Source organism: Xiphophorus maculatus, chromosome 10, assembly GCF_002775205.1.
Source record: "Xiphophorus maculatus strain JP 163 A chromosome 10, X_maculatus-5.0-male, whole genome shotgun sequence".
Lineage (NCBI taxonomy): Eukaryota > Metazoa > Chordata > Actinopteri > Cyprinodontiformes > Poeciliidae > Xiphophorus > Xiphophorus maculatus.
Window position 1 is genome coordinate 12,095,073 of NC_036452.1, and position 24,113 is coordinate 12,119,185.

Here is a 24,113-nt window from a genome sequence, read left to right on the forward strand (position 1 = left end):
CTGTGCATGTGAGACCAATACTGAGCTTGATTTCTCCTTCCAGACTCCTATTATGTGTAGACAACCTCAGATGGATCTGATTGCAGAGCTGAAGAGGAAGCAGGGGTCTCCTCCGGTGAGGGAGGGGAAAGATGGCGCCATTGAGGACATCATCACAGGTAAGAAGCGGAGAGACTGCAGAGTGAAATAAGTGTTTCCTGCTTGTCAGGAAACCAGGGGTGGTTTCCTGACACCCCTGGTTTCAGGGGTGTCAGGATGGTCCCTAAATCTAGGGACCATTAAATCAGTCCCTAGATTTAATGGTGATTTCATACATTTAACACTATTTCTGCATAAAGAAAAAAATAAACTGTTATTAAATCTGCTACTTTGCTTTTTTCTAACGCTCTCTTCCTCCTTTCAGCAAGTTTTCACTCTCTTTCCTGTAACCCTCCATTTTCCACCCATCCATCTCTTCAGCTCTTAAATCTGTGCCCTTCACGGCTCGCTCAGCCAAACGCTCCTCTCGTCTTTTGTGCGACTCATTCTTCAGCGATGAGGTGACATCTTCAAACTCTGAGCACTACTGTGTTATAGACAGAAGAATATGTCCTGGGTAAAAACTGTGATGTAACGCAAACATTCGGAAGCCTCAAAGATACGGATAATTGTCACAATTTAAATCAAACTGATGAGGACTTACATCTCAGCAGGAGTTTCAGAAACTCCACTGAAGCATTTGGCTCACGGAGGACTAGTTTGTTTACAGGGTTTCCTCCAGAGACTTCGGTTCCTCTGAATCATCTGAAAGTGTCTGCAGGATACAAGTCCCCGTTCCTTTAAACTTAAAGATATATGTAGCAGAGTTTAAGGCCTGCAAAAAACAGCCCATTAAATGAGACTCAGTTTTTATATAACAAGAGGCAGAGATGTTCTCTAAATTTGTACTTTTAAAATCAAGAAATAATTCTCCATGATAAACGGTAGAAAAATCTGGTTATTGTATCCAACAATTTAACCAAATAAGTCATCAGTGGACAAAATAATCAAAGTTTTGGCAGGAACAGTAAGTTTAAACCATGTGGACACAGTATTATCCGAGCTGCAACTCAATATAGGAGGACTGTTCAAAGCAGAGTTTTTTCACAACATGTAGGACCACATAAAGATTTACCCTCTAATTATGTTCATCACACCAGTTTTCATTGATTATGTCAAATTAAAGAGAGCCGAATGAACATGAATGAATTGAATCAGAAGTGATTTAGTAAAAGGCAATATTCATTGCTCTGCGTATTTCTTTAATTTAGCAATTGGTTGATTATGAAAATAGTCAGTTACAAGAAAACAGTTTTTATTTAACTATTTAAATGTTTACGTCTCTGACAAAGAACTGAAAACCAAATTTTAATCTTTATTTTGTCCGCTGTAAAGCATCTTGTTTAAGTTTTGGATTCTGTTTCACCTCAGATTTAAGGAATCAGCCATACAGACGGACTGATGGTTCCCGTCACAGCTCCAGGGGGAGACCAAGCCAACAGCTTCAAGTATCTTCAGACATCTCCCTCTGAACTCTGGAGCTATGAGTAGAAGGTGTTTAACAATGAAGGAAACTTTCCGTCCTGTTCTCATGTCATGGTGGAAACAAAAAAGAAAAAAAAAATCACAGCTGCAGCTCTGGAGAGTTCTCCTGATCCTCACAGTGAAAGTGGCAGCAGAAATGTTTGTCTACCTTATATAATCAAATGCAGAAGCTTGATGTTGATACCGGATGTCATCCGAGCTCATCAGGACAATTTACAGAGCAAGCAGCACAGCTGAGATCCAACACAGAAATGTCTTCTAGGACTCAGATATATCAGAACCAGAACAGAAACTGAATCATAAAGGAAGAACTTAACAAAGAGTCCACTCAGAAATATGTTTTCATTATAATTGTCGCTGCTGTTCTTTGCGTCTCTGTCTGTGGTAGTTTTCATATATTATACTAAGGATTTTATTAAATTATTTTAATATGGAATTTATGCTTCGCTTTAGTGTTTGAACAAATAAAGTATTTTATACTCCTGCCATTTATGTGTCTTTTCTCATTTTACTTTGAAAAAATATTTTCAACTTAGACCAAAAGAGGAAGACATTGTCACAATTATCTAAAATACTTGACGTTCACATTTAAGATGTTGCCTATAATTCCTGAAAAGCTGTGCATTGGAGTTTCAGCCGTCCTTGATATCTGCTCCCTATTCTAGGGAATCTGCTGCAGAAAACATATTTTACTGCAGAGAGAGAATAGACCTTCGTATGATTTCCTCCTGAGAGCTGCTCTCTGGTGCCCAATTACTCCAGTTTATCCAACACAGTAACACTGAGGTCTCAACACTTTGCACTGCAGACATTTACAGCCTAACAGAAAATTACCTAGCTCCCGCTTCTTCTTTTCAAGTTTAAATTATTTCACAGATTGTGGAAATATGCACTTTGATTAAATTTAAATGATTGTTTTAAATGTTGCAAAAGCTCAGGCTTCAATACACTTTGATTTTTTTTTTTTTTAAAGTGTGGATAAAACTTCAACTGCAATCATAGTTAAATGAAAGAACACATGAGCAATTGATTTTATTTCTGGTCAGAACAATGATCTTCCACCACCAGACAGTAAAGGGCTGAAAAACTGCAGAGTTAGAGCAAACTGCCTCACTAACAATGAAATGATGCACTGCTCAACTCCATTGCAGACAGAAAATCTGGGGTGAAAGACATAGCCAAAGGAAGCATGTTGACCAGGAGGATGCTTCAAATTTGTCTCCTTATACCCAAACAGGACGCATTTCCAGATTTATCAAACGTTTGATGATTGCAGGCCATTAATGTTTAAATGTCCCCTCAGGATCCTGATCTTCATCTTGCTACTCTTTGGTCTTCTGGAGTCATTAAACTTTCATCTAACCCTCACAAACGTCGTCTGAGCTCGTCGAGCTGCAGATCAGATCTAACTGAGCACATATTTGATTAGTTTCCAGGCGTTAGATTGTGACATTTATTTATCAGGGGGGGGAAACGCCAGAGTCAACATGATTAAAGCTGCTTCGGCCGCTGTTAAATGATCAAACACTCATATTTTATTAAAGGCAGAACAAGTCCTACATCTCCATCAGAAGGCCCATCGGCAGCAGACTATAATAAACACTCGAGCTGCATTTATGCTGAAACCGAGCTTTGCACAATAGAGCGGAAGAAGAAAAATCTGAATCAGAAAGTGAATGGCATCAGGTGAGATTTTGTAGGAAAATGATTTTTTAATTCATGTCTGTTTTCAACCTTCTTATCTCCACATGAAGATCCTTCAAATTGATCCTTCAAATGAACAGAGAAGATAATAACCTCCATCAGTGGCCGAGCTTCAGCGATAACTGCTCCATGTTTCTGTTCACAGCAGTAAATCAGATGTAAACTTTGGAGGAATAGGTTCAACTTTCTCCTAAAATAAATCCACTTTTTTTTTAACTCAATCCTTTTTGTCTCCTTTGAGTTTGGTGGATTCAATAAAAATTCACTCTCTGTAAAGGTCAGAAATGGCCTTTATTTCTCCTAAACTCATTATAAGCTGAGGTGAGATGATCGTGATGTCTCGAGTACTGAGGTACTTTTACTCAAGGTTGCAGAATCTCATTCTTGTCCATGTGGATGTCCATTCAGACTTTATGTGATGTTTCATTAACTTGAGGCAACAAATTGAGTCTTGAACAGTTGCTTGTGTATCAGAGGGTCACCTTTATTGTCACAAAAACACAACAGGAACGTACAAAAAGCAGCAACCTGTTTGTTGGATTTTCTCACATGAAGCAGCAACGTTTTTTTGTTTTTTGTTCTTTTTCTTTTCCATTGACAGATTTGTGCTTTGTTCTGCACAGATTAGTTGGTTTGTACTTACAGTATACTGACTTTGTAGTAGTTTATCATTCTTCTTCACAGTTCACAAACAACACTTACCCCACACAGCAAGCATCACTTTCAAACTGAAGGAACAGCATTTAGTTGATAAATATCTTTTAGATATCTTTCTTCACAAGTGTGATAGTTGATTTCTTTTTTCTTATTTATTCTGACAGTAGGGCTTTTAACAGAATACAAAAATCTATATGTTGCTGTACAGTTTTCTTTACTCTATGGTACACTCACAGGTATACACAGAATTAAAATGAGACGTCAGTTCAGCCGGCGTGCAGATTTTCCAGGAATGTTTACAGTATGCATGCCATTTTGGAGTATTTCCCCCCCTCTATATATATAAAAAAATCACATAAAATCAATTTGTAATATATTATTTGGGTTTATATACATGATCTGAACATCCACAAATGGTTGAACAATCACACGCTCATCAAGAAACCATCGATAAACAGTTGAATCTGTATAATCCGACACTGTTGGTTAGAATAGAATAAAACGGCTACAAACGGGATGTCTCATCAGTGACGGGATTGTTTCATGTGCTTTTTTTTAATAAATGTGGTGGCACTATTTTACAGTTTGTATTAGGAGTGTTTTCAGGTCTCTACGGCAACGTGTGATTATGGTTTGTTTCATGGTTCGCAGAAAAAATAAAATCTTTAACGCAGAAAAATAAAGAATTTACAGAATAAATGTGTTCCATGCTTATGAATCCTCTTCAAGTATAAAAATACAAAAAAAGCTTGATTATATAAAACATAGATGACATTTTTTTGTTCTTTTTTACATGTTCTCTCTAAAACAAAAACTAAATGGTTTTATACTAATATACATACATCTGAAGTGTTTCCGGTCAGATTTAAACTTTTCTAAATCTGGATTAGCTAATCTGTTCCTACATTTCATAAACAAGTCAACTATAAACTCTTAATGTAGTCTCCCTCGTGTATAAACACCAATCCTTTCAGAAACACTGGTTTGGTCTCATTTTAATCCAAAAGCCTTTTAGCTCAATATGTCTTGTTTCTGTTTCAGTCCAAATTACAAGAAAACTTAAATTGAAGACTAACATGTTAACATGCCTGTGTCCCAGTTTCACCCTTAATATTATGTATAAGCATGAATGTCCATGAATTTTAAACCTAAGGCTTTTTAATTAAATAACTTTTGAGTGGTGCTGTCTGATGACATAGGGGAGTGAACAGCTGCTATAAACTCAGGACTTTTAGACAAACAGTTTCATTTAGAAATGTTAACTGTTTGCTCTACTGGGCATGATCTGGTCTGCTTTGAACATCATGTAGGCAGGATATTTAACCTGCTCTTATTTCAGGGAAATGCTAACTGTAAATAAAATTACAAAGTGAAGGCACATGTCTTAAGTGTTCAAACTAAGGTGTCTGTGGAGCTGCAGAAGTATGACTGAATAAACGTGCAGGCCCCTTCAAATTTTGCAACTGGAGAGTTTTATAGCAAACATGCTAAAATTTATTTCTGTAAATGGAGAGGACTCCTTCATCTTCTGAAGGGCCTGTGCTTTGAAGTGCTTTTTGACTTAATATTTATTTTTGTTTACTTTGTTTTTAACACTTTAATTCTAGAATTTTTTTTTAAATCAGACAGATATAGTCTAATTACAAAGAAGCTTAATTATATCACTTGTTAAAGAGAAAAACACACTGTCAACACCAACCTGTATGAAATTATAATTCCTTATTTTGCTGAACTGTAAATTAATTGGGATTGCTCACATTTTTCATTCAATTTCACCAGCCACACCCAGGCCTGATTACTACCAGACCAGGACAGAAATGTTTAGAACCCATCTGACATCAAGTAGGCTTAAAGATCTTAAAAAGAAAACAGCCTTGAAAAGATGAGTAACAAAATCTGACATCTATCAGTTTGGACAAGGCTGCATATTTCCACTTCTAAAGCTCTTTTGGACTGCAGAGAGCCATTATCCACAAGTGGAGAAAGAATAGAAATGGGGAGATCTTTCCCAAGAGTGGTCGGCGTGCATCGACTCATCAAGGACATCACAAAATAACCCAGAACAACATCTGAAGCCCTTACTTGCCTCAGGTAAGGTCAGTGTTCATGACTGAACAATAAGAAAAGAAAAAAGGCATCCATGGGAGATTTCAAAGGATAAAATCCATCCTAACCAATAAATACCACAAATGGCCTCTCTCACATTTCCAAAAATTCATGTTTATGATCCTCAACACTTCTGAGTAAAGATTCTGTGGACTGACGAGACATAAGAGGGATTAAATGGAAAGTGTGATTATTATACAGACAGTCCCACATGGTGGTGGCAGTGTGATAATGGTATCAGAACTGGACAAGCTTCAGTAATCAATCAAAACATTAATTCTGATCTACAAAAAAATGTCCATCCACAAACTTTTGACTCTAAGCTCTTGAGTTATGCAAGACAATGATCAAAATCACTCCAGCAAGTCCACTTCTCAATGGCTCAAACAAACGGAAAGAAATGTAAGCAAACTCTTAGATTTAAGGCTAAATTTAAATATAAATAAAAATGCTTTCTCAAAAATTTAAATATGCTGGGCGTGCCGAGGTGGCGTAGGGGTTAGCGCGACCCACATTTGGAGGCCTCAAGTCCTCGACGTGGCTGTCGTGGGTTCGACTCCCGGACCTGGCGACGTTTACCGCATGTCTTCCCTCCTCTCCTACCCCCTTTCCTGTCAGCCTACTTTGTAAAAAGGGACTCTAGAGCCCACAAAAAGACCCCCTGGAGGGGTAAAAAAAATTTAAATATGCTGTCACAACTCGCAAACCCACCAATGTAGTGTGATTAAATCAATCATGCAAAGAAAAGTGCACCACAATTCTCACTGGTGGTTATTATTGTTGCCACCAAGTGTGACTGAGTCATCTATCAGGTTTAGGTGGCAAATATCCTATCACCTTGGGCCAGGTTGGCTTGAACATTTTCTCCTTATCAATCAGTTTATTAAATTTTAAAAAATCAGGCCGTCTGTCATATTAAATTTAGTTTCATTATCTGAAACATTTGTGTGTGACAAAAAGCGAAGAAACAGTCAAAGATGCAAATACTTTTCAACGGCATTAAACTGAATTGAATAAATTATGGGTATAATTGAAGTGGCCTAACAGGCCTAAGGAGTAAAGTAGAAGTAGTGTATGTCTACAAAAATATCTGAGAAGTTTTAATTTGGCCATAATAAAATGCACTTTACCTGACCAAAATATGCTCAAGAGGACCAAACCTAAATAAGACGACTGAATTCAGGTAGCAAAGAAAGTGATCAGGCCCAATATGAACTAGCTCTGAATTCAGCTCGGTTTCTAAATGGTTATCCAGTTTTACTCTGAACTAAACTTGGACATAGATCTTCTGAGAGATAGTATTTACTCATTAATGTCACCTGTCTATTCATTTATTATTGGCTTCCTTTCATATTAAAACATCCGCTTATGTGTAGCTGCCAGAAAATGAAATTCAAGCAAGTTTAACCCATTGTGGTTATTATTCAACATTGCTGCGCTGGACCATTTTAAAGCAGCTTAATGAATTGCCAGAGATGAAGCAATAGATCAATTTAAATACTTTTATGTTTGACAAGTCCAGTTAATACTTTCATATCTTAATAATGCAAGATTTGGCAAAATGCAGGTAAATTTCAGTAAATTAGAAGATCAAGACAAAGTTATTTTTTAGTCATTTAATTCAAAACATTAATCTCAAACAACAGAAATTTATAAGTTTTATGTTTCAAGTTTATTTCTATTGATTTCTTGAAGTGAATGACTGAAATGCGTGTACTTTAAAATGACATTCTTATTTACTGAAATCCACCTGTAAGATAAAGTGAAACACTCATGCAGCTTTTACTTGTGTGTTTGTTGCAGAATTCACTGGATAAAACTAAAATACTAATTTTATTACATATACAGAATCTGCCAGTCCTCAATTAAGCATAAAACTGGGACATAGATCTGGTGTTAGGTTGTTAGTTATGGTGGTAGATGGATTTACACATTAGATGTGTTAAACTGCTTCATGTTGCAGGTCCAGAACTGATGCAGTCACTTTCCAAATTTTACACATGAATTGGCATAGTCACATTAATTTCTCAGCAGACAACAGGAGCTCCTGTTTGCCTCCAAACTGTGACATTTTAACCAACAGTCACCTTTGAGGTGTGAATTAGGATTTAGAGGTCCAAAAGTGGAATGATCCGAGTACTCAGTCCTCACGTAATTAGTCCAGATGAGACCTGAGAGACCTGAGAAGCAGACAGGATGACAAAAGGCAAAGCAAGTGACGAAGAGGAGAGGTAAAAAAAAAAAAGGTTGGCTGACGGACTAAAAAAAGATGTCAGAAAAAAGCAGTGAAGGGAAACGTCGGCAGAAATGATGATGATCGGCCGGATCAGTGAGCAGCAGAAGCTCAGGACTGCCCCAAAAAGCAAGCAGAGGGAGGAGGGGAAGTTTCAGAGCAAAAAAGGGAAAAATTTAATGGAGACATGAAGCAGTGAAAGGGGAGAAAACATAAAAATCAAAATTTACTAACAGACACATCAAGTTTTTGTTAAATCTCTTAAACCCTTCATCCCTGCACTACCCTGCTCTGCGATTCAATCTGATTGGCCGATGGGAACGTCAGGTTTTGGTGCATCGGCATGACGGTCCTCGTGTGCGTGGCTGTCGCTGAGCTGAAGCAGAGCTGCTGTCAGAGCTGCAGGACAGAAAAATCTGTCCTTATTCTGTTTCCCTTCCTCCTCCGAGTGACGCAGCATAAGAGGAGGAAGAGGAAGGAGGACAGGAACAAAAGGCAGGATTGCAAGGAAATTAAGGCTGCGTAGGAAAGGACAAGAGATTGAAAGGATGATGTTAGGAAAGAAGAGAAAGTAAAAAAGAATAAAGGACATGAAGAGTAAATGTAGAGGAAGGAAAAAGAGAGAGAGGAAGAATAAAATAAGAGACTGAGGAATTTAAGAAAGAAGAGATGAATAGAAGGAGAAATAAGGGCAAGAGACATGAGAATGGGAGTGTAGGAGGAGGAATGCGAGGAGCCCACAGCTCTGAATAAGAGTCAAAAACGTTTGAGTTTTTGACTCTTCAAACCGCCCGGAAGCAGAAGCAGCAGCAGGAGACTCCACAGCTTCTCTCCGAGCCAAATTCATCAACCAAGTGGAATAAAAACAACAAAAGGCCGGCCGTCCCCTACTCCACTCTGCTGCCACTGCTGATGAACGGCTCGGAAAAATGAGCTGGACAGACAGGTTCTCTCCCATCAGACATCCGGGAGTCTGCAGACAGTTTGTCCATCCAAATGTTCAGCGAACCGAGAGGAAAACAAGTTACGTTCAGGGAGACTAATATTGGAGACGCTTGGAGCAACAGAAATGATGCAGGAAAACAACCTGGCATAAAGACGTTGGGTGGACCTGGCTGATTTACCGAGGCTTACAAACAAATTCCCTGGAATTCTTCACATTTTGTGACGTTACAACAAACTTTAATGTTTGTTGTAACGTCATTGGGAATTTATGTAAAGGACCAACAATAAAGCTGCACATTAGTGAGAATAGGAATGTAAATAAGCACTCTGAGTCTGTCTATAGCAGCTTTGGACATATAGTTTTTTCTTCTTTACAAAATATTTCAGACTGAATAGTGTCTGAACATACATTTTGAAATTTTCAATGAGATTTAGGGCTGAGATTTAACTCCGCTTCTCTGACATGTGTATATTATTAGATCTAAGCAATTCAGTTGTAGCTCTGGTTGCTTATTCAGGATTGCAGGTTTAATAGAAAGTGACCAAAGCACCTTCTTCTACGTATTTTCTGAGTTTGAAGCAAACGGCAAATCAGATTACTTTTGCCGATAATGACTTTCTTTTTGCCCTTTTTCCCTCAAAGGTCAAACTTGACTAATGCCCTCCTCAGTTTAGGTGAAATGTTGAATATTGGTAGGTTTGAAGTTGTGCAATACTTTTTTCTATTTTCAGATGATGGATTGAAGAGAGCCCTGTGGAATGCTCAAAGTTTGGGATCTTGTTTTCCAATTCAACTCTGACCAGTCTACTGTGCTCTGTGATCTTCATGATGCTGCTGGTCCAGTAATCTTTTTCAATAACCTTTAAAATCTTCACACAACATTTGGATTTGTACCTACATTAAACTACACACTCAAGCAAACTGGTTGCATTTCATTTCATTTATGGGTTTCTGATTAAATGGGAGTGGATACAAATTCCCACCACATCAATGTATTTGTCCTTTACTTTTTAGTTGGCACCTATTTACCACTTCACTTAAAATCTCAATAAATTATGCTGTAGTTTGTGGATTTGACTGACAGGAGACAAAATGTGAGGGGTAAGGATACTTTTGGAAGGCACTGAGCAACTTTTCCTCATTTAGAGCATAAACCTAAGTCGAGCATCAAATTAAAGTTGAGTTAAAGTCAGCAGCAGTGTAGAATTGTCATATCTCCATGTGGACGGTCCGTCTGGTCCACTCTTAATGTTAGAAGCTTGAGGAAATGTGAAACTTTAAAATGTACCGACTGTTTGACATAGAAGAGCATTTTTTTTCTCTCCATCAGACAAACTCCTCATTAGTATAGTGGTGAGTATCCCCGCCTGTCACGCGGGAGACCAGGGTTCGATTCCCCGACGGGGAGTGAAGTTTGTTTCAGGTCCCTCTTGAAAATGAGATCTAGATCTCAATGGGGTTTACCTGGTTAAATAAAGGAATAATAAAAATAAAATACTAAAACAGGACACGAAAATTTACTTAAGCCAGTTCTAACAGGGCACAAAAGGACTTTTTGTCTCCAAAACCGACAAGAGATAAAACTGATGCGCATATTTAAAACTTATTTTGGGAACATTTATATATATATTTTTTTTTTACTTTCTGCTAACGGTAAATGTGATTAATTTTATTGTAGAAATTACTTGCATTAGATTTTAAAATCTGTAAACAAATGCATTTAATATACATCATGTTATGTATGACAGGGTTAAACTCCACTTCATCTAACATAAAATATTTTAGCTTCTTCTACATAAATCATATGTTTCCAGTTGTATCTCAAGCGACGACATGTAGTTTGTTTTGTGTATCTGCACATTTTGAAAGATTGTTGCTATTGAGGCTTTTTTATCTCAAGGCAGAAAAATATTTTGTACAGCATCAAAATTTTATACTTTTGTTTTTAAAACAAATTTGATTCATTCTAGATTCCAATTAAAGAGTAAAGCTTTTTTCTGCAGTTTCTCTGTATTTGACCGGAACTTGATTGAATATGACTAACAATACAAACTGAAATTGAATCTTTTATTATCAGTACCAAACTGCTTCTGTAATATTATTATAATATTCTGATTATACAAACTACAGTACAGGAATGATTTAAGTGTTGCATTAGCACCACAGCTGTGGTTGGAGTATTATATTTGATTTGTTGTTAGGACAGACAGATTTCAAACCACTGGCCATGGCCTTCTTAATATGAGGCCGTAATATAACAGTACAGAGGCTTTACTTTCTTTACTTTACAAACATCTGAGCTTTTATGTTTCAGGAATACATTTTCTGTGCAGAGATCCTCTGAATGTATAAAGCCTGAAAGCCTACAGAGGAAAACTGAAAAAGCTTTGAGTGGCCAGCTGGATGTGCTTGGTACTCTCAGAAACATAGCTAGGTCGAAAGCGGTTGGCTGTGTCTGAAGGAGCAGATATGATTCATCCATTCATGGAGACAATAATACTCCAGCCTCCGTTTTCAAACAAGCTGTGCGTTTATCACTAACTCTGCTCAGGCTGGACTCAATTTCTTCTGGAGGTTTTACTGGAGTTCACGAATCCAAACATGAGGAAGGGAACGGATTCTATTTCCTCAACACAGTGTCTTAGCTCCAGGTTTTGTACTTTGATGTTTTTGGCGTGCATCTCGACAGATTAGAATTTTGTCTGCAACATTCGTTGCACAGATTTACTTTGTGGAAATTTACTTTGCATAATTAGCAGAAGGTTTATTAGAAGGAAGAAGTGTAGTAGAAAATAAGTGCACAAGCAACAGGAAGATTGCAGCATAAATCGATTGTGAAGCAAAGTCCAAGAAGGACTAGACTGCTACTCTTTTTGAATGAAATTTTCACTTTATTTGAATCCAATTTGGAGTCCAGTGTGGCGTTTCCCTGGATGAGTGGGTGCCATTTCATCTGCTCAGCTGGTCCACTGAGCTTTATCAAGTCCAGTGTCAGTGCAGCTGTTCACCAGAAAATTTAGACCTCTTCATTTGTTCCTCTATTAATTTCCCAGCAGGACTTAGAACCTGTTTATGTTGAGCTATCCCTGCTTGCTTTTACTCAAATAAATTAACTTTCTCTAATTTAGTGAAATCTACATGGAGATAAAATGATCTGACTAATTATGGGACTGTAAGTTATATTTATGTACTCCTGTAGGGCTTTATTATTACAGAATTATTTTTTGACTCCTGTATACTTGGTTTGTGTTACAGTCTGTGAGCAGCAGGTTTGAATCTTGTAGAAAAAAAACCCAACAGAATTTTAATTTGAACAAGCAACAAATGCTTTGTAAATTCTGTAGAGTCACAAAATAGTGACCAATTTAACTGTTGTTGATAATCAGTTCACAACTGCATCCTTTTTGCTTGGACAAAAGCTAAATTGAAGATGTTTTTCAGGAAAGGGCTTTAGGGGGAAATGATTGAATGAGGTATTTCCAGCCAGTAAAATAAACAGTCAAGTCAGCCTCAAAAAACAATATGAAAGGACATCAATTTATGCTCATCTTTTGTATTTTTTAAGCAATATTTAATATTACATATGCAGAATTCTTTTTAAACTGTTATATTTTTTGTGCCTCCATGTGCATTTTGTTTTCCATGTCTGCTTTGCTCTTTCTGCTGCTTCTGAATTCATTTCCTGCATGAATTAAACTCACACAACCTCACTCCAATCATTCTGCATAATAAGCTGTGTCCTTCTGGCTATTTAAGGGCAGCAGTTTTAACATGATGAACGATCAGAATTCTTCTGACTGAATTTAGGTTAGTGGAAAAAAATCTAACACACTGGACAAAAACTTGATGCTTCAACAAGCTCGTCCAAATCCAGCCACCCAAACATTAAAACACACAAGAAGAGGAGGTGAAAATCAGTTTGTTCTCCCTCATACAGTCTTCTGGGACAAAGAGGCGGAGCTTCCTCTGAAGTGACAGCAGAGAGGAGAGGCAGGCGGAGCGTCAGAGGGGTTAGAAGTGGAATACCTGCTGCTGGCCCTGGAGTTTGGGGAAATCCTCTTTCTGCTTGCGGGTTTTTGGTCTCTCCAGGCTGCCCTGTTGAAGGTGCTTGAGTCGGGCTGCGACGGTGGGACCTTTCGTTGGTCCTGGCGAGTTACTGCTATTCTGTGGGACCAAAAGAACAAGTTGTTTTATTGTTTTACTGAGCTATTCTAGAAAACCTGATTTTAACAAGATAGATAGAGTGACAGCCTCTTGTGATAATTTAAGCCTCTTGATAAAATTGCACTAATGTGGAAACTATTTTCAGAATGATTTGGAAGCAGTGTTGCAAAAATGTTTTTCCCCTCAGTAAAAATTTCACACAACAGATAAGTAGTGACTTTCTAAGTGAATGTTTTTTCAACGGCTCAATTGACAATAAAAATTTTCATCAGATTTCTGTAACAATAAAGTCCAAACATCCAAAATAGTCAAACAATTGACATCCATAAATTCAGTTTGGTGTAATAAAACTAAATACTTGACAAAGAGTCTTATATATCTTATATATAATTCTGGAGGAATTTTGTCCCACTTTACTTTGCAAAGTTGTTTTAATTCACCCACATTGGAGCGTTTTTGAGCAGCAAAACACTGTCACACCATCTCAGTAAGTTGCATAGATATATGAATGGATGGACAAACAGGTGAGCAAATAGACAAAGAGATTGACAGATGGATGGATGGATGAGCAAGCCAATGGATGAGTGGATGGACAGATGGCTAAATACGCAGACAGTTTCAGTAATGGACAGATTGATAAACTAATAGATGGATAAATCACTTAGACAAAGAAATGAGCAAATATTTTCCCATATTTATTTAAAGCTAAAAAATGTACCTCAATTTCCACCTCTCCTACAAGAGTTGAGCTGTGTAGAAATCCTGCTCTTCAACCTTCCTCCCTTGCTTTAAATCTGTTTTCATTTTCATTTAACAACCGAGGGGAATAAATGACATTTTTACCTGCTTGTGCCTTGGGAATAAAAATACATTAAGATAATTTTAGCGGCTGTCATTTCAGTTGACATTAATCATCAGTTAGAAGCAGCTCTGAAAACAGGGTGTGAATCTTAAAGACCTACCTGCGTGTAAAAAAAAAAAAAAACTGCTACTGTGAGCCTAAAATCCTCAACATCTTTTATTTTGACAGTTACCTGCCTGGTGGAGTCGGGAGATAATTGCAGAAAAACAAAACCTCTTTACTCAGCTGAACACGTCAGAGAAACTGAAGGCTGTTTTTGGAGGTTTCCTTCCTTGTTTTTTTGTGCAAACATGTTCATTTGGGCATGTTCATGTACAACTACTGCATGCTAACTCAGACACATTGGGATAAGGCTAAAAATCTGGTTTTGATTTTTGTGTAAAAAATATTCACACAGGATTCTTTTGTTCTTGTAATTTAGTATGTCTCCAAAAAAAGCTTCCTCACATATAAAAGAAGAGGAGTTTGTAACACTTGAGTTGGGCAGGAACTGAAATGTATTGGATAATATAGCTTTTTCAAGTAATCATTCACTGTACCACTTGGATAAAAAAAACAAAAAACAAAACATAGCAAGTTTGGAGCTTTTTCGAAAATATGTCCTCTGTCCTTCTCCTTTAATATAAATTTCTGTGAAACAGTTTCAGACTTTCACAATAAAAGTCTCAAAGATGAGTGACTGGAAACATGTCCAACAGATGAGCAAGACTAGATACCAACCTGTACAGATATTTTCAATTCCTGAGGTAAATTTAGTTAGATACTGATAGATGTGCAGTAATTCCATTGCATTAAACTTAACGTAAATTAAAGATATCTTTTCTTTTTTGTTGCAAAGTTTTAATCGAGAATTGAATCTGATAAATCTTAAGGTAACATTTATTTTAAACAAATCAGAAGCCCAATTTTTAGGAGTCTTCAACTTATCAGTAGCTAATGGCTACTGATAAGTTGCAGAAGTTGTCTGCACAAAACTCCCAAAGCACTGGGAGTTTTGTGCAGACTATTAACCAGGAAACTATCAGCAATTGCATTGGATGCCGCTTGTATGGCAATAAAAAGCAGAAACCAACAACATTTATAAATGAGGATCAGAATGTCATCATTCACTTTTGTTTTTGTCCAACAAAAGTTAATAGGTCTCCCCACCACTGCTTGTATCACTTCTTCAATTAACCTTCTGTACAATTGTTACTCCATTTAGCAGCAAAAATAAATTTGATTCAGCTCAGTAAATTCTGGGGAAATGAACCAAGGCATGTGTTTAAACTAGATTTACTCTGACGTCTAAAAGACAAACTAATAACCAATTTCCCCCCTCAGTGTTTTTCTGCTTCACAGTCTGACGACTGGATAAATTAATGTTTCTGTGAATAGAAGCCAGAAACCTACACAGATCTTAAGGCAAAGGGCAGCAAAAATCACATTTCTGATTACGTTCAAGCTAACGGGTTTTTCATTTTCTTTTAATTTCTTCTCTCAAGACTTGTATTTAGTCTGCATGGAAGATTGAGCAAAGTAGGAAATAAATAGTAGTTAATAAAGAGGGTAAAGTTAGAAGAACCAGATCTAGGAGTGTGGCAGCAGAAGGCGGTAGCTTGAGGTTTTACCTTTCTGCCCAACGACCCAAAGACACATGGAGGGGTGGCCTTTGGTGGGCTGCTGCTCTGTTTACTACTGGCTGAACCTTTTACAGGTGTTCTCTGAAATATCTTTTTATTTATGAAATAATGTGGTGAGAACATTTTAGAATATGATGAGACAAGAAAAACAAAACTCAGCAATTTCAATAGCTGCCCTACCTCTAGCTCAGCGAGAATCTTCTCTTCGTCATCTTCATCCTGAATGGCTGAGGCGGCGATCACAGGTGGAGTGGAGGCTGGCCGGGGTGTGTCTGAGGGGGTCCTTCTTAGCTTTACCAAAGTTTTTGGCATGTCACCATCTTCTTCAATCTACACACACAAAACAGAGGCAGTAAAACCTTCTGTGGTGTGTATCTATTCCTGCAGGGAAGATGTCTCCCTGCAGTAGGAGACATCCTATGTCTGATTCAGTCATGTCTCTTTACATTTGTGATGTTGAGCATTACTCAGAAACCACTGGTTTGTATGCAGTCACACCAGTCTGGCATAACATTATTACTGACAGTTCAGTTATGACTGATATTGTTTTTCAATGATGGGCAGCATATATCAGACAGCAGCTGAACAAATTGTGATGAGTGGATGCTTGGGTGAGAACATTTGCAGAACTGCATCTCTTGTGGGGTTTTCCTAGTCTGCAGTCTGTAAGTGTCCCAGGTATGGCAACATGTGGCAGGAGAAGAAAGAAGTGTTGTGCTTCTGACAAAGTGGGAAACCGTATGCTGTGCCAGCCATGTTGAGTTCACATGTTATTCCTCCTCAAGCATCATTGCAGACCATCAACACCTTTCAATGGAAACTGCAAATGATACTTTCCTCTCTACTGTCACTACATGCATCCTCAGTATGAGGAATTGCTCCAAAGTTAAGAACTCAACTGGCCACTCAATCAACTGGCAGTATTTCTTTCACTACACGCTTGTAAAAGAAATGCTGTCAGAACATATGTAGAAGTGAACGATGCAGTCAGCTGACTCAATGCAAAGATGATATTACCCTTTAGATGATATTTGTTGTTTATTATGAACAGAGACTGAGTACATTTGTTTTCACAGCTGACGACTTTAAGTTATATCAAACCATTGAGTCTCACCTTCTGGTTCTTGTTGGTGACGATCACCTCTCCGGTGCGGTTCGTGGTGAGGCCGTGAGCCGACGGGAAGCTTCGGCGAGGGGGAGGCGGTGGAGGAGACTTGGAGGGTTTTTCTGTTTTGTATCTGGCTACACTGAGGTCCACTGCAAAAATCCCATAAGATTAATTTAATAAATGATCCTTTTATCTGCACAGTTGATGGTAAAATCTGCACAACTCACCAGACCCTCGATGTGAGCCGCCACCCTCCATGCTGTTGAGCTTCTGAGCAGCGAGCTGCACTTTGCCAGGCTGCTGCTCCCCACTGGACATAGTAGTGGCTGTGGTCCCAGTGCTCCCAGCAGCTGAAGAAGTAGCTGTGGTGGAGCTTATTGGGAGGGTAATCTGAGGTTTGGGGGGCACTGCCGGTTTGTTTATGTGCTTGGCAGCAAAGTCCAAGTCTGGAATAGCTTTCATCAGCTCAGCCTGGGTTTCTTCCAGCAGGCGATTGATGTCCTGGGCGCTGAACTGGGTCAAACTGGCACGTTTCTCCTCCCAGTCCCGCTCAGCCGCCTAACAGATATACAGACACAGATAAATAAAACAAGAACATGAAATTACTTGCAGGATATATGGAGTTGGTTTTCTAATGCTGCCCCAACAAACGGAATAATAAACCATCTGCTCGTGTGTGACGAGGGTCTGAGTAACAGATTTAAGAGCTTTCAGATATAATGTCAAATGTAAATGAATATCTGCCATCTGGCAGAAGAGTGAGCGGCAAATATATTTCTGTTTACAGCAGAGTGATGAAGAGAAATGAACATGATGAGGTTTACCAGTCTGACTTCAGCAGACACGGCTTTGTCTGCAGGGCGCCGACTGGGCAGCTCATCCAGGACTCGGTTTCTGAAGGTCATGGATGACTGGACGTCCTGCTCAGGACCGGAGGTGTCAGCTTCACTGGCAGAGGAGGACAGGGGCATCCAGTTGGCCAGACCGGAACTGGTGCTCAGGTCACTGAGGCTGAGAGGAGGACTGTTCAGGATGTCCAGGTCAGAGCTGCGACTCAGGTCGTCTGATCTTTTCTGGGATTGACTGGAAAGGTCTTCAGGGGTCTTCCACACACCTTCTGAGACTTGTCTGTGCAAACAGAGAAAACATAATGTCATTGAACATTAAACACAATATACTACTATGCACAAGGAAAAGAATGCTAACAAAATTACTTTAAAATGACACATTTCCAAGAACAACTTAAAATTTTAGAGAACTGTTTTCAAAAATAAAAAAACTGTGGCATTCATTTGCACTTAGCCTCATTGAGAGAATACTCTCTAGAACCACCTTTCACATCAGATCCCCATGTTTTGGCAATATTTGAGTTGAAGCTCCATCTGATTGGATGGTGAGTATTGAATATAATTTTTAATTTTCAAGCCTCACCTCAGATTCTTAATGTCCATTAGGTCTGGACACTGACTGGGTCATTATACCACATTAATATGCTTTGATCCAACATATTTTTGTAGACCTGGCTGTATGGTTAGGGTAATTTTCCAGCTGAAAAAATGAACTTTTCATCAGTTTCAATTCTTTTGCAGCAACTTTTTTCAAGATTTTGGTGTATTTAGATCCATCCATCTTCCCATCAACCCCCACCAGATTCCCTGTCCTCTCTAAAGAATAGTTGTGGAATAAAGCATCTTTAATGTTTAAAAATAAATGTTTAGAGAGGAATTGATTTAATTTACATTCTCTGCAGCACAGATTGAGTTTGCTAAGTAATAGATGAGTTAATTAAAAAAGGTTATTTATATTTCAAAGCTTGCTCTTGTATTTTATCATCTACTGACATGAAACACTTCAACCCACAAAGAGGCTGATGTGAAGGTTGAATCTGTGGAGTCTTCATCACAGCTTGCTCTGATGAAATAATCATCTGATTTAATTACTGGCCAGAACATCTCAACATTAGTTTTATCAGCAGTACTGATGGTGGGAAGGAGAGCATGCTGCTCCAGCCGGACTCTGCTGAACTCGCCATATTCAGACATTACTATAAAATGCACAGGCGCTAAGTTACTTTTTAACACATTCATACACCACATTTAAAATGATTAACAACAATATATGAGTTAATGTCTATTTCAAAATGTTCATCCTGAGTTGTTTATTAAAACTGCATAAAATCTTATTTATTCAATAATCTTTGGCTTATGAAATTGTTTATTCCCTCAGAGTGCAAGCTGCCAATATTGTTTTGCCTCCATCACCATGTTAGACAAACAGAATTTCACTTTTGGACAGGCATTCAGCAGACACAGAAATGCACAATATGAACAAACATCTACGCTTTGGCTTTCGTCATATTACACCCACAAAGTGTATGAAAACTTTAAAGTGGTGCTCAGCTTTGGTGATGACTATATAATCAATTTTTTCATCTGCAAATGGCAGACTACTTTCCTTTTAAATGGAAACAGTAAGGTTTCCATTCTCTACTTTTGTGTATGGGCATAATTTTGACATGGTTTCACTTTTCTTTTTTTGGTTGCTTTCAAATTAAACGCACAAAAGCTCCATGTTCGGAAATGTGTTGCACGAGCCAAACTGGTTTAACATCAAAGTAAGAAACTATCTGATAAAAAAAAGTGGAGCGTTTGATGTGAATACCTGCGAAGTGTGCAGAGAGCATCAGTCATGGTGTTGCAGCGTTTCAGTAGAGCTTCCAGGCGTTGAGGCTCCTCTTTTAGGAACTTAACAGCCTCCACCTCCACCCTCAGCACCACTCGCATCTTACTCTGCAGGCTGGGGAACTGGTCTGAGGAAGAGAGGAGGAGGAGATAAGTGGAGAAAACTGCGTGTCGTGTTATTAGAAAAGGGTACCACAGGCTTTTATTCTTAGCTCGCTTTAATTAGAAATTTAAATAGCACGAGCACTCACTGATAAATACTGTTTTTTGTTTTGTTTTGCTTTATAAATCAGTAATGAGATTAGGATAGGTACTTTAAGCTCTTAAAACTGCACCAGGGCATCGACCTCAATAGCCAGAATCTCAGAGATGAGTAACATCGACATGACCATCAATATGTAATCAATGAGAAAGTATTTTTTCCCCACATTTGTAACAACCCAATCACACATCACTTTGTCAATGTGTGCATCGTATTCACTAAAATACACAATACAGTCAGGACTACCTCACCTTTGTATCTCCAAATTTTCAAAAACAGATGAATCCCAAAAACAGATTAATCCTCTGGGTGTCTTTGTGGAAATTATTTACTTTGAAACCCAACGATATACATCCGCAGTCTTCAGCTAGTTCAAGATCAAGTCAAAAAGTTAAGAGGGCAGGGAAGGCAATTCAGATAATCCTCTCACCCAGCGACAAGTTCTGTCTGAGAACAACAAACTACTGATAGTGATTTCTGATCTAATTCTAGCTTGCTTATTTGTAAATATGGAAGACTCAAAGAAATGGGAATGGACTTGCGATAACCAAGGATCTGATAAGGGCAAGAAATAACTCTGGAGTATTTATTAAAGTCCAGCAAATCTCGACAAATGGATAGCTGAAGTGAGATACCTTCAAAGCTGTTCATGTACTACCAGAGCTTTATGGATATCTATTATCTTATAATAATGAACAGAGCTCACCTTCACTTTCACTTTATCCACAAACTTTGGCAAAGCTAATTTCAGGCAGTCAGTCATCCCAAACAGACAACTCTTTTAAACATTTGGATCTCGCTCTTTTTTCAGGGTAATTTTTTTCTCACATTTGTAGGACCTGTTGGACATGGTAACAACAAGTGTTCAGATATAACACTCTGCTATAACGAACCCCACAGAGCTTCAGAATAACTCATTAATATTCAGTGAACAGAGAGTAGTACACAGGTCAGGGCAGCAAGGCAAGAGGCCAAAACTGAAACTTCATGAACAGCAATTAAACTGTAGGAAGAGCCATAAATATTAATGTTGAATTGCTCACACCTGAACCACAACCTCTAGCTAAAACTAACATACCATTTCATATTTCACTTTGAATATTTACAAGACTATGTTATTACATAGGACTAGTCTCACCAGTTTAAAGTACCTTTTGAAAGTACTTTTTTTTTTTAATTATTATTATTTTTTTTACATTAAAACACCAACTTCAACTTATTTAATTAAGATGTTGTGTGATAGGCATTGTAATGCACAAAATGGTACATAACCATCAGGTTCTGGCGGAGTGGCAGAAATCCACAGCTCATATGAGAGAATCTGTTGGCAGAGTTACAATATTCTGCCATTTATGAGAGGATTGGTGGTAAAAAAAAGGGTGTTGAAAGCTATAAGAAGTCCTGTTTTCCATAAATCAAGCAGGAGACAGGGCAAAACTGTGGAAGAAGGTGCCTTGGTCAAATTAGATAAAACTGAATGATTTTGCCTACATTCGAAACACTGTATATGGTAGAAATTAACACTGAACACCACAAAACAGGCATGATAAGGGAATACTTTTCTTCAGCAGGACTAGAGTTGATAGGAAGATAAATGGAGGTTAATACAGGTTCTTTAAAAAATAAACTGTTAGAGGCTGCAATAGACTGAAGCACTTTTTTAAACTCAGGATAGTGACTCTCTCATCAACCTCAGCTGGATCCTGAACATCCACTGGGTTTAGAAAACAACCAATTTGCAAAGCAGTCCCTACTTTTGAGTTCAGCGAGAGTCTCTCCCAACATCCTCAGCTCTTTGCTCTTCTGCTCCACCTCTTGCTCCGTCACCAGGCCGTGGTTGACAGACGAGTTCCTCTGCAGCTCCTCAACAGATTTCTCCAGGTCGCTGTGAAAAAGCAAAAACAAATACCCTCAGGAATAAAAGTGGCGCAGTGTTTGAGACGATTCCGCCACAACATTCAACATGATTTTCTAAACAGACAAAAAAAAAATCTGCTTTTACAGACCAGTTGCTATGTGTTCAGCAATTACTGTATACATCTGGGTTAACACAGAAAAGCAACGAATTAGAAACGACAGCCACTGTTGACTCTCCAGGGCCTTCATAATCATTGAGACATGCACAAAAAAAAGGAGAAAATAAACATGCCTGCAACTAATTAAACCAAACTCTTCACAATACAACAAAATAAAAGTCATAAATGTTCAGATCTGAATGTTTACAACATGCTTCTTCAGCATCTAAAAATAGAATATTTTCTTCTTTAATGTTTCATTGATATTTCATTTAAGGAATTCTGAAAATAAAACTTCAATATGTGTCTCCATTTAAACCCACCAGACCTAAAGAAAAAAAAAATGAAACTCTCCTGAGTAAATATTTTGTATAATCCCCATTTGCAGCCATTACAACTACAGTACAAGTGTTTTGGGGTGTTATTTCAGGAACTTTTGTCACCAAGTGAAACATGATAGATTTACACTCCCATGTATGCTAGAAAACTTGTATTATACTGTATATACATAACCTTGTTAATCATTATAATTTCCCCTTTACAGCTAATGAAAACGTGACATTTAAAATTAGAATATTAAATCAGACCAATAAAAAACTATTTCAAATCAGAAATATGGGCTTAATAAAACATAACGCTTCATTTACATTACTTTATTTGCATTTTTATTCTGATCAAACTGCAAACTGTCATCTGTTAACTGTGCTCTGAACTCACTGCAGTTGCTGGATGAGAAGCTCCTCCTGGTTCAAATACTTCAGCCGCTCCTCTTCCACTAAGAGCCGCTGTCTTTGGAGCGGGTCCTCTTGGGGTCGCATGGCGTCCAGCATCATGAGGCTCAGCTCAGACTCAGTCTGACGCAGTAGAGACAGAACGGAGTCCTGGTTCTCCAGCTGAAAAACATTTTTTTTTATCTTTAGAGACTGAGTATTTTAAATAATAATAAAAATTTACATGTGTAAATAAAAACTACATGTGTGGATTAGGGGGAAAAAAAACGTCAGTTCTTAAAAGTATAAATATTTATAGCATTAATGACTCCTGAGACGAGCTCTGCTCATTACATTAGGTTCTTTAAATTCTGATTCGTCAGTGCCAGTGTCATACTTTTTCTTTATTTATTTTATTTTTTTAAAAAGGCATCCTATGGAAGTGCAAACATGACTGTTATGTTTCACTGTGGAGTACTCAGGCTGTAAAGTGTTTATTGTGTTAACCAGTGAAAGCCTGAGGGAAGAAGTGACTGATCTTTGCAAGACCTGAAGATATGCAAGATGTATGAGGTCCAAAAATATATAGTGTTAGAAAGGTAGCTTTTGATTTTAAGCTGCTCAATTTTACAAGGAATTTTAAAAGTAATATTTCCACCTAACAATAAATTTAACAGTCTTTTGTAATTATGACTTTTTCCATACATTCTCAATTTAATTAAAAATGTTTTTGTATTTTTGTTTTGCTGATGTAAACAAATGTTGTTTTTTTCCTTGAATGTTTCCACATTTATTTATTTATTTACTTACTATTGACTCAATGATGTTATTCCATAAGTTTTGTAACTGTGTTGGTATTACAGTACTTTTAAGAACAGGCAACAAAAAGGAGTCCCAACACTGAACAGCTGTTTTCAGTCCACATCCACACCTGCATGTTGCGCAGCTGTGACAGCTGCTTGCGCAGGGCATTGGTGTTCTGCTGCAGGCCTTGGAGGTGGAGCTGCATCTGCATACGGGACACGGCTACGGGCTGGTTGGCCGCCAAACATGGAGGGGGCATCAGAGCCAGGGGAGCAGATGGTGTCAGAGCTGATCAACGTAAAGAAAAATGCAAGTTTAGTGAGCGCTCCTTTATGCTTTGGCTCATTTGAGGGAAAATTCAGAGCTGATAGAAATAGTCCCAAAGATTTTTTTTAAAATAAAAAATTTAAAGATTAAATTAATCTTTGAGTTGTTTAAATCTTAAAATCATGATAGGTTAATCTACTCTAAGCAGAACATTGCTGCTAGAAATATTTAAACAGGACAACATCCATCAGTGCTGAAGATCAGGAGAGGACGCAGAACAATAAACATGGGGAGGCTTCAGGGACAAATAGGTCAATAATGAAAAACATTTTCAAGTGTCTCATTATAAGAACGTCCAGAGACAACCGAAATGCATGAGAGCTTCCAAATCTGATAATCCTCTGAAATG

At 38.0% G+C, this 24,113-nt stretch overlaps 2 protein-coding genes across 11 annotated transcripts in view; one reads left to right on the forward strand and one right to left on the reverse strand.

Moving 5' to 3' along the window:
- Window positions 1-2,044, forward strand: part of LOC102234488 (formin-like protein 1) — a 28,119-nt gene extending 26,075 nt beyond the window's left edge. For both annotated transcript variants that reach the window (XM_023341533.1, XM_023341534.1), the window contains exons 25-26: window positions 44-158; window positions 1,450-2,044. In XM_023341533.1, coding sequence (XP_023197301.1) covers window positions 44-158; window positions 1,450-1,550 — 216 coding nt within the window. In that variant the 3' untranslated portion in view covers window positions 1,551-2,044. The remainder of the gene's footprint in view (window positions 1-43; window positions 159-1,449) is intronic.
- A 4,896-nt stretch (window positions 2,045-6,940) lies between these two features.
- Window positions 6,941-24,113, reverse strand: part of LOC102234746 (SRC kinase signaling inhibitor 1) — a 94,137-nt gene continuing 76,964 nt past the window's right edge. For 7 of the 9 annotated variants that reach the window (XM_023341346.1, XM_023341344.1, XM_023341349.1 and 4 more), the window contains 10 exons: window positions 23,565-23,725; window positions 22,641-22,816; window positions 21,663-21,793; window positions 19,627-19,774; window positions 17,790-18,093; window positions 17,193-17,523; window positions 16,972-17,114; window positions 16,038-16,187; window positions 13,236-13,373; window positions 6,941-8,210 (listed from right to left, as the gene is read on the reverse strand). In XM_023341346.1, coding sequence (XP_023197114.1) covers window positions 8,178-8,210; window positions 13,236-13,373; window positions 16,038-16,187; window positions 16,972-17,114; window positions 17,193-17,523; window positions 17,790-18,093; window positions 19,627-19,774; window positions 21,663-21,793; window positions 22,641-22,816; window positions 23,565-23,725 — 1,715 coding nt within the window. In that variant the 3' untranslated portion in view covers window positions 6,941-8,177. Of the gene's footprint in view, window positions 8,381-10,641; window positions 13,374-16,037; window positions 16,188-16,971; window positions 17,115-17,192; window positions 17,524-17,789; window positions 18,094-19,626; window positions 19,775-21,662; window positions 21,794-22,640; window positions 22,817-23,564; window positions 23,726-24,113 lie in introns of those variants that run through there. The other 2 variants (XM_023341347.1, XM_023341345.1) reach the window with 2 other exon arrangements.